Source organism: Sceloporus undulatus, chromosome 8 (assembly GCF_019175285.1).
Source record: "Sceloporus undulatus isolate JIND9_A2432 ecotype Alabama chromosome 8, SceUnd_v1.1, whole genome shotgun sequence".
Taxonomy (NCBI): domain Eukaryota; kingdom Metazoa; phylum Chordata; class Lepidosauria; order Squamata; family Phrynosomatidae; genus Sceloporus; species Sceloporus undulatus.
The window spans coordinates 33762065-33771834 of NC_056529.1; the positions used below are offsets into that span (position 1 = coordinate 33762065).

The 9770-nt window shown below is 47.5% G+C and overlaps 1 protein-coding gene across 1 annotated transcript; it reads left to right on the top strand.

The window, feature by feature from the left end:
- Positions 1-8143: 8143 nt before the first annotated feature.
- LOC121914600 (noggin-2-like) lies at positions 8144-9764 on the top strand. The gene has a single exon (XM_042438158.1). It carries the CDS (start codon positions 8738-8740, stop codon positions 9380-9382), a length of 645 nt encoding a protein of 214 aa, XP_042294092.1. The 5' UTR covers positions 8144-8737; the 3' UTR covers positions 9383-9764.
- The last annotated feature ends 6 nt before the right edge of the window (positions 9765-9770 follow it).

Below are 9770 nucleotides of genomic sequence, written 5' to 3' on the forward strand. Positions count from 1 at the left end.
TACCTGCTCATACCACAGGCCAACCCTGGGCTGAAGGAATACTTAGGAAGAGAACCCACCGTTTTAGTCTGAATAATGTATTTAATATGGCCTTTTCTTTTTTTGTCTATGATGTTGCCCATAAACCAACAAGCAACTTGAAGACACACACACACACACACACACACACACACACACACACACATCTAGAATAGAGTTGTCAGAGGTTTTCAGGATCACAACTCCCAGAATCCCCCAACCAGCAGAACAAAAGCAAAAACATTTTCCAAATTCTTTCCCAGAGATGCATGCTACCTAGTGTCCAATGAAGAGGAAGAGCACATGAAGATGGGTTGCACTGAGTCATATTCCGTTAACTCTACCATTTTTGGTTTTGACTGGCAGTAGCTTTCTTTGCTATGAAGATAGGTGCCTTACACAGGTCAGACTCTGTGTCCATCCAGGATTGACAACGGTTCTCCATGGACTCAGAAGTCTTTCCTGCCCCATGATACACAAATCCCTTTGATATTTTCTTTTAAAACTGGAGATGTGAGGGAACTGAACCTCGAGGAGGTACCTGCATCAAATATATATGGTGTATCAGTGACTCCTAGGCATTGCAGGCATCTGAGGAACATGCATCTGAAGAAGTAGGTTAAAGTCTACAAAAGCTCATGCACCATTTAGTCTCAAAGGTACCACAAGATCTCTTTGCATACTGATTTTCCAGACTAACACAGCTATATGGCTTTGAATTCTCCTAGGCATGACTAGCTTGCAGGGCCGGCATTTCAGACAACACATCCCAAGATGAAGACCTGAACTATTTCTCTGTTGAATGCATATCACACACTCTGACTTGCACCCTCCAACTAGCCTGCTGCCTTCATGGACCGTGGAAGTCATTGCCACATCACCAGTGACAAAGAAGTAAAATTCCATGTATTTTTATGAATGTATTTAAAATTATAGCATGAATCTCTAGGGCGGGAAAGGGCAGAAACGAAATAAGTACTTTGTGTTTAAAAACTTCTTAGGCTCACTAAATGGGGAGGTACATGCAAGTTGCTCTTCTTTGCTCCACTCCTCCTGCTCCTTCCCCAACCACAGTCCTTTGTCTTTGCCATTTGTTGCTGGGGTGTAAATTCATAGAATCACATTTTCTGGATTACTTCATAATTCCAGGGCTAGCAACTAAACAAGGAGAAAGCACTGAGCTGCCGAAAGACCTGGAAAATCAGAACAGCGGCAGCTGCAGGCAAAGAAGGGGAGATTTGGTCTTAATGACTGTAAAGTCCTGCCCTTGGAGAAAAGGAAATAAACAACGCAGCTACAGTTGTTGGCAATGAGCTGTTTCAGTCATCACTCCAACGTGAGGGTCTTTCGGGTTCTTCCTTTAATTTGCTCATGACTATCCTTTTTCCAAAAGCCAACTGTGCAGCTGCTGTAACAGGGATGAGGATTAAGGATGGAGGGGAAGACATTAAATTGTCTGCCACTGGGATATGTGCAAGGGACAGAATTATGCAAGGACTTAGGGCTAGGGCTGGCTCTACCATGGGGCAACTGCCTCTGGTGACAGATGTGATGCAGCAGCTAAAAAGGCCAATGCAATTTTAGGCTGCATCAATAGAAGTATAGTGTCTAGATCAAGGGAAGTAATAGTGCCACTCTATTCTGCTCTGGTCAGGCCCCACCTGGAATATTGTGTCCAATTTCTAGGCACCACAATTTAAAAAAGGATGTGGAGAAACTGGAGCGTGTCCAAAGGAGGGCGACTAAAATGGTGAAGGGTCTGGAAACCATAAAGTTCTATGAGGAATGACTTAGGGAGCTGGGGATGTTTAGCCTGGAGAAAAGAAATTTAAGAGGTGATATGATAGCCCTGTTTAAATATTTGAAGGGATGTCTTATTGAGAAGGGAATGCTGTGGATGTAGTATATCTTGATCTCAGAAGGCTTTTGACAAGGTCCCCCATGATAATGTGGCATAGTCTGGTGAATTGTGGGCTGGACAGTATTACAGTTAGGTGGATCTTTATCTGGTTGACATCTTAAATCCAGACCAATACTCAGTAATGGTTGCTTTTCATCCTCAAGAGAAATGATGAGTGGAGAGCCTTGGGGTTTGGTATTGACCCCAGTGTTATTTCACATCTTTCTAATTGACTTAAGATGAGAGAATAGAAGGCACACCTAACAAATTTGCAGATGACACCAACTTGACAGGGGAGCTCTTACCCCAGAGGACAGGATCAGGATTCAAAATGACCATGACAGACTGAAGAGCTGGGCCAGAACTAACAAAATTAATTTCAACAAGAGAAGTGGAGGGTACTACATTTAAACAGGAAAAAAATAAACTGAACCCTGCAGATATGGAGTGTTCATACCAACAGTATGATGAGTGATTTGTTGGATCTTACTATCTTGGCCAAGTTTGACTTCTAGTAAGTGTCAGAGTGCTTGAAGTCTCCCAATACTCCCAATACTTCTCCTTTCTGAATATTTGATACAGTATTAGGTTGTTTTTCACATGACGTCCAGGGTTAACCTGAACAGAAATTAGAAACAACCCACAAAAGCAGGTAGTTTTTCAGACAACGTTTCCATCAACTGGAAATAATGTGACATTAATCTGAATGCAAAGTTGACAAAACTCATTCCTTTTCAGGAACTTCCCAAAAGTAAAAAAACAATGTGTTTTGTCGACTTTGTGTTTGGATTCCCATTGATGCCAACGCATCTGAAAAACAACCCGCAAGAGCGGGTGTCTTGTAGATTTCAAAATGCCATTTCTGCACGGGATTTAACCCATTTGCCTCCGTGTGATAAACTCCTATGATAGGTTTCACCTTATGGTCACCATAAGTCAACAAGGACTTGGAGGCACACAACAACAACAGGTTGCCAAAGTGACACCACATTTTGTAACTCCTAATATCCAGGCTTTATGTCTAGTCCCTTCTCTCTGTGCTTCCTCAACCTCCATATAAATGTCAGCAAACATGCAAAGAACAGAGGACACATTTGGGGAGCGGGAGGCGGGGGGATTATTTCTACATACGGAAGTCAAAATAATTCCCAGTTGATTCTTTTCTTTCCAAAATTGGGGTGGAAAGCAAAAATATGGAAAGAATATTTTAAAAGCAGCTTTGATGGAGCATGGAAAAAAAGCCTCAAAAATAACACCACCCAAATATTTTTGCATTCTTGGTCGAAATGGCATGCTTACTGTTTCGTTTCTGACACAGCCATTTCGTTTGGAAATGCCGCTGCTTCAATGATTTCTTTCTTTTCTTCTCTTTTCTTCATGCGTTCTTGAACAGAAAATGTCAAGGTTTGATCAAAGTTGATCATTCCCCACAACTGTTCTCTGGAGTAAGTGGTTTTTGATGAATTCATATTTTCCACATAAACCCTATAGATGAAATTTTTCTATTTGCTCTGATCAAAATCTCCTTTGAAGTGAAAGAATGTACCCGTTATGCCACACGCCCATATTCTGTACCATCCATGAAGCCAACTGGCAAAGGTGTGGCTGAGTATGGCTCACCAAAGGAGTTTCCACTCACACCTTGTGCACATAATAAAATTTCAGATCAAGGTATGGTAAAATGTTCCCAACCCTCAAAGGACTTTCTAGGAACATCGAGGACTTTCAAATCAATCAGATAATAAGCAAATGAATATCAAATAATCAGAACATCAACTGTGTGTTTTTTTTAATACAAAAGCAGTCTCAGCACAAAGTTGTAACAAACATACTCAAAAGGTATGGGCAAGATACTGGATCTACTGGTAAATCTCTGGGTGATCTGCAGAAGATCAGCCAGGATTTCTCTTGTTGCTTCACAACTGCAACGAAAAGTACTATCTATACTCGTGTATAAGTCGACCTCATGTATAAACCGAGGGAAGGTTTTAGTGTCAAGATCATGGATTTTGATATGACCAGTGGATAAGTCGAGGATAAAACATAGGCATCTATAATGAAGAATGGAAAAGGATAACTACCACTTCCGTCCCTCCTTCTCCTTCTCTGGATCTCTCCTGATCACCGCTCACTGCTTTCCAGGTGCTGGAGGAGAAGGTTTTAACACTGGATTGAGAAAGGAAGCAAGTAGCTCTAAATGTGGAATTTCTTTCATGGGAAGAAGAGGCTTGCACGTTGGACTGGGGGGGAAGACCCCCTATCAGGTGAGATCATTCTACCAGGTGAGACCCTCTTATCAGGTGAGACCCCCCCACCAGGTGAGATCACCAACCAGGTGAGGCCCCCTATCAGGTGAGATCACTCTATCAGGTGAGACCCTCTTATCAGGTGACCCCCCCACCAGGTGAGATATCCCATTGGATTGGGGGGAAGACTCCCTATCAGATGAGATCACTCTACCAGGTGAGACCCTCTTATAAGGTGAGACCCCCTACCAGGTGAGATCACCACCAGGTGAGGCCCCCTATCAGGTGAGATCACTCTATCAGGTGAGACCCTCTTATCAGGTGAGACCCCCCATCAGGTGAGATACCCCATCAGGTGAGACCCCCTGCCAAGTGAGATCCCCCTATCAGGTGGGGTTCCCCTGTCAGGTGACCCCCCCTACCAGGTGAGATACCCCATTGGACTGGGGGAAGACCTCCTATCAGGTGAGATCACTCTACCAGGTGAGACCCTCTTATCAGGTGAGACCCCCCATCATGTGAGATGCCCCATCAGATGAGACCCCCACTACCAAGTGAGATCCCCCTATCAGGTGGGGTCCCCCTGTGAGGTAAGACCCTCCCCAACAGGTGAGACCCCATATCAGGTGAGATCCTGACTATCAGGTGAGATAACCCTTTCAGGTGAGACCCCCAATCAGAGGGACCCCCCGCCAGGTGAGACCACCCCACACACACACCCTCACTATCAGGTAAGCTCGCCATTTCAGGTGGGATCCCCCTATCAGAGGGATCTCCCACCAGGTGAGATCATCCTATCAGTGGTCACCCCCTATCAGGTGAGATCACCCTATCAGATGAGACCCTCCTAGGAGGTGAGACCCTCCACCAGGTGAGACCCCCCCTGCTCTCAGGGCTGGAAGGCCTGCTAGAGGAAGCACTGCCCATCCCAGCAATATCCAGCCTCTTCCTGGCAGTCGAACCAGGGGTGCATCTACACTGTTCGAAACCACTTCAAGTGTTGTCGGGGTCTGTAGATTTGTAGCCAAGTAAACTCTGTGATAGGGTCACCATAAGTTGGAGATGACTCAAAGGCACACAAGAACAACAGCAGCAACAACAACAACAGCCCAGCATCCTAACAAAAGGAAAATTACCATCTTTTGTAAATATGGAGAATTTTAAAAGGGGAAAATTCAGTGGTGTGTTTTAATTAGTTATTTTTATTTATAATTATGATGATGATGATGTGATGATGACGATACAGGAGCACATGTCGAGCCCAAGAGTTTCCACACTGACAACTTTCCTTCAGCAAATGGAAAGGGAGATATATTTCCTATGCTGTGGTTGTGGTTGTGTGCCTTCAGTTCCAATTTATGGCGACCGTAGGCAACCCTCTTCTGGGATTTTCTAGGCAAGTTTCTTCAGAGGGGGTTTGGCATTGCCATCCCCTGAGGCTGAGAGAGTGTGACTTGCCCAGGAGGTCTCTTAAACCTAAAATGGTGTCCTTTTTAAATTGGGTCTGTTGTTGTTGGGTGCCTTCAAGTCATTTCCAACTTATGACGACCATGGGACCATGGGGTTTTCTTGGCAAGCATCTTTGGAGGGGTCTTGCCATGGACATCCCCTGAGGCTGAGAGAGTGTGACTTGCCCAAGGTCAACCAGTGACTTTCCGTGGCCAAGTTGGGATTTGAACCCTGTTCTCCAGAGTCAGTGCTCCATATAGGAAATATATTTCCTTTATATAAGAAAGAGAGGACCCAGCTGAAGAGCAGTCGAGGGCCAAAGCTAACAAAATGACATGGAGAAATGTAAGGTACTGCACTTAGGGCAGAAAAATGAAATGTACAAATATAGGATAAAGAGACTATGTATGAAAGAGATCTGGGAGTCCAAGTAGACCACAAGCTGAACATGAGTCAACAGTGTGATGCAGCAGCTAAAAAGGCTAATGTGATTTTAGGCTGCATCAATAGAAGTGCAGTCTCTAGATCAAGGGAAGTAATAGTGCCACTCTATTCTGCTTTGGTGATGCCTCGCCTGGATGTTGAGAAGGTGGACTGTGTCCAAAGGAGGGCCACCAAAATGGTGACTGCTCTGGAAACCATGAAGCTTAGGAAGCTGGATGTATTTAGTTTGGAGAAGAGACGGTTAAGAGGTGATATGATAGCCCTGTTTAAGTATTTGAAGGGGTGTCTCATTGAGGAAGGAGCAAGCTTGTTTTCTGCTGCTCCAGAGACTAGGACCTGGAGCAATGGATGCAAGCTCCAGGAAATGAGATTCCAGCTCAACATTAGGAGGAACTTCCTGAGAGTAAGGGCTGTTCAACAGTGGAAGATGCTGATAGTAGTGGAGTCTCTTTCTTTGGAGGTCTTTAAGCAGGAGCTGGATGGCCATCTGTACTGAGGGGTGCTTTGATTGTGAATTCCTGCATGGCAGAATGGGGTTGGACTGGATGGCCCTTGGCGTATCTTCGAACTCTGCGATTTAAGGATTCTATGTGTTCATGCATGGCAAAAGGGGGTTGGACTGGATGGCCTTCCTGGGTCCCTTCCAACTCTAGGATTCTATGTATTTCTGCATGGCAGAATAGGGTTGGACTGGATGGCCTTTGAGATCTCTTCCAACTCTAGGATTCTATTATTCTATGTATTCCTGCATGGCAGAAAAGGGTTGGACTGGATAGCCCTTGGTGTCTCTTCCAACTCTAGGATCCTATGTATTCCTGCATGGCAGAAGGGTCCTGGCCTAGATGGCCCTTGAGGGCTCCTTCCAACTCTCGAATCCTATTATTCTATGTATTCCTGCATGGCAGAAGGGGCTTGATCTGGGTGGCCCTGGAGGGTCCCTTCCAACTCTAGGATGCTAGGATCCTATGGGAAGGAGAAAGCCAGAGAGTTGGGCGCTAGGACCCAGGAGCGGGCCGGGAGGGTGGGAGGGAGGGAGGCGGGAGCGCGCGCGGGGAGGGAGGGGGCAGAGCTGTCAATCAGTCAAGGTGGGGAAAGTGTCAGCGGCGGCGGGGGGATATTTAACTTGGGAGTCAGCGCTGGGAGCCAGCACTCGCGCTGCAGAGAAGAGAAGCAGCAGCAGGCAGCAGGTAGACCGGGACCTCTCTGTAGTCCTTGGCCGGGGAGCCTTGCTTACAGACGGTAGACTGGGACCTCCAGCCTCGGGATCCAGAAGCAGATCCTTTGCTCAGCTCGATCCCTTCCTGCACAAGAAGAGCGCCTTGCAAAGCGTCGCCTGGACCCAAAGGAGAAGCTCTGCTCCGGTGTTTCCCTGCGATCTTCACCTTTTTTGGGGGATACCAAAAATTCTAACATTTTGCATTCTTTTTTGTCCTATTGGAGCCCTGCCTCTTTGCTCCAGGATCCTGCGTTCTCCTCTCCCTCCAAGGACCCTCTGAACCCTCCTCTGTTTCCCCCTTCTCCTTATTTTTTGGGGGGATCCCATGGGGTCCCCTGTCTAAGGAGATCTGGTGCTGGGGATGAACCTCACTGAGATCCCTTTGCTGGGAGGCTAAGAAAGAAAGACCCCACCGATTTGGGGGTGTGAGTTTTTTTCTTCTTTGGGGGTCCCCCCTTTTTTCTCTTCCATCTGGAAAAGCCAAAAGAAAGTCATCAAAATGCAACGAAGTTGCTGGGGATCCTTTTGGCCAGCCTTGCTTTGGAGATCAGGAGCTGTTTGGAGGAGAGAATAAGAAGAAAGAAAGAGAGAAACAGAGCCAGGAGGAGGGCAAGAAAGTGGATTTAAAGAAAGTGGGCAAGAAAAAGGGGGTGCAAAGAAAAGGGGAGCCCCTGCTTACTGTTGCTATTGCTACCTTATATATTGGAACCCTCTCTTTTCACTTCCTTCCTTCCTTTCTTCCTTTCTTTTATTCCCTTCTCTTCCATCTCTCTCTCCCTTCCTCTTTCCCCTCCTTTTCACCATCTCCCTCTCTCTCTCTCTCTCTCTCTCTCTCTTTCTCTCGCTCTCCCCCCCTCCAAAAAAGAGAAGCCAATCTCTAAAGGACTTTTCTTTTTCTCCAAATGCTCTCACCCGCCAAAGGCTGTCATCCAGTCTAGACATCTTGTCGTGGGTCTAAGTCCAGCTGTCACCATGGGGATGGAGACTGGTCCGCTGTGAATTTTTTGGGAGAGAGAGAGAGCGAGAAGAAGAGAAAAAGAAGGGGGGAATATTTAAAAGGAGAAGGGGAAGAATCAGGTTGCCCTTTGGGGAGGCCTGCTTGAGAACAAGGGGCCCTTTGCCGCCTTCCCATCGACCACCTTCTCTCATCCTTCTCCTTGTCTGTTCCCTTCTTCTCTTCTTCTCCTCCTTTGCCTTTTTTTGCTCTGGCTCCCAGTGCCAAAGGGGGACCTTCTTCCATGCGTCTGTCATCTAACCCCTTGGCGATCTATTTAAAGCAAAGGCCGGCATTGGACTTTGTCTCCGGCCCTATTTATGAACCCCTCGGACTTGGCAAGTAGGACCAGGGAGCATTAACTCCCGGCTTTGGAACAATTGGCGCAAGGGAAGGAAGGCCAGCGACGGCGGTGCCAACCTGTGGCTTGGCGTCTTCTGCAAGTGTTGGCGGCGTGGCCTGTGGAGAGCATGAAGGTCTCCCAGGCTCTCCTGATCTACTCTTCCTTAGTGGTCCTCTGGCGACCCGGCATTGGCCAACCCTACCTCCGGCTGCGGCCTTCCCCTAGCGACAACTTGCCAGTCAAGGACATCATTGAGCATCCGGACCCGGAGTATGACCCGAAGGAGCAAGACCTGGACGACAGGACTTTGAGGAAAAAGCTGGGGAGCAATTTCGACCCTCACTTCATGTCAGTGGTGGCCCCAGCCCCTCAGGTCAACCTCTCCATCTCCGACCCACTGCACAGGCTCAAGGGGCCTTTGCCCAACGAGCTCAAAAAGTTGGACCTTGGGGAGACCCCTTACGGGACCCGGCTCAAGATGGGCAAGAAGGCTCGGCGGAAGTTCTTGCAGTGGCTCTGGGCCTACACCTATTGCCCAGTGCTTTACACCTGGAAGGACCTGGGCATCCGGTTTTGGCCCCGCTACATTAAGGAAGGGAACTGCTTTGCTGAGAGGTCGTGCTCTTTCCCAGAAGGCATGTACTGTAAGCCGGTCAAGTCGGTCACCAAGACCTTCTTGAGGTGGTACTGCCAAGGATGGTCCAGGCAGAAGTATTGCACTTGGATCCCGGTGCAGTACCCGGTCATTTCTGAATGCAAATGCGCCTGCTAGCCTGAGGGCAGCCCAAGAGACCGCTTGGTTCTTGTCTGTTGCTTGTGGATCTGTGTGGATTACCTTCAGGAGTCCTCAGCCGGAACCCGCTCCAGGGCCTTGAGGCAAGGTGGAGTTGGCCCTTTGTCCACCGATCCCATGAAGGGTCCCATCACAACGGTCTAGGTCTTCTGCGGGTGCCTGGGAACGCTTTGCCACTTTCTTGGCAGATGTGGCAGGTGCCCACCAACACTTTTGGCAACACCGATGACTAAGGGATTGGATGTTAGAACCCAAGAACTTGGTGGTCTCATGGTGAACCATCTTCCTCTCCCAAGGGACTAAGGGATTGGATGTTGGAACCCAAGAACTTGGTGGTCTCATGGTGAACCATCTTCCTCTCCCAAGG

What these genes read in the sequence shown, in the direction of transcription:
- LOC121914600 (XM_042438158.1), top strand. Translation starts at nt 8,738, where the DNA reads ATGAAGGTCTCCCAGGCTCTCCTGATCTACTCTTCCTTAGTGGTCCTC.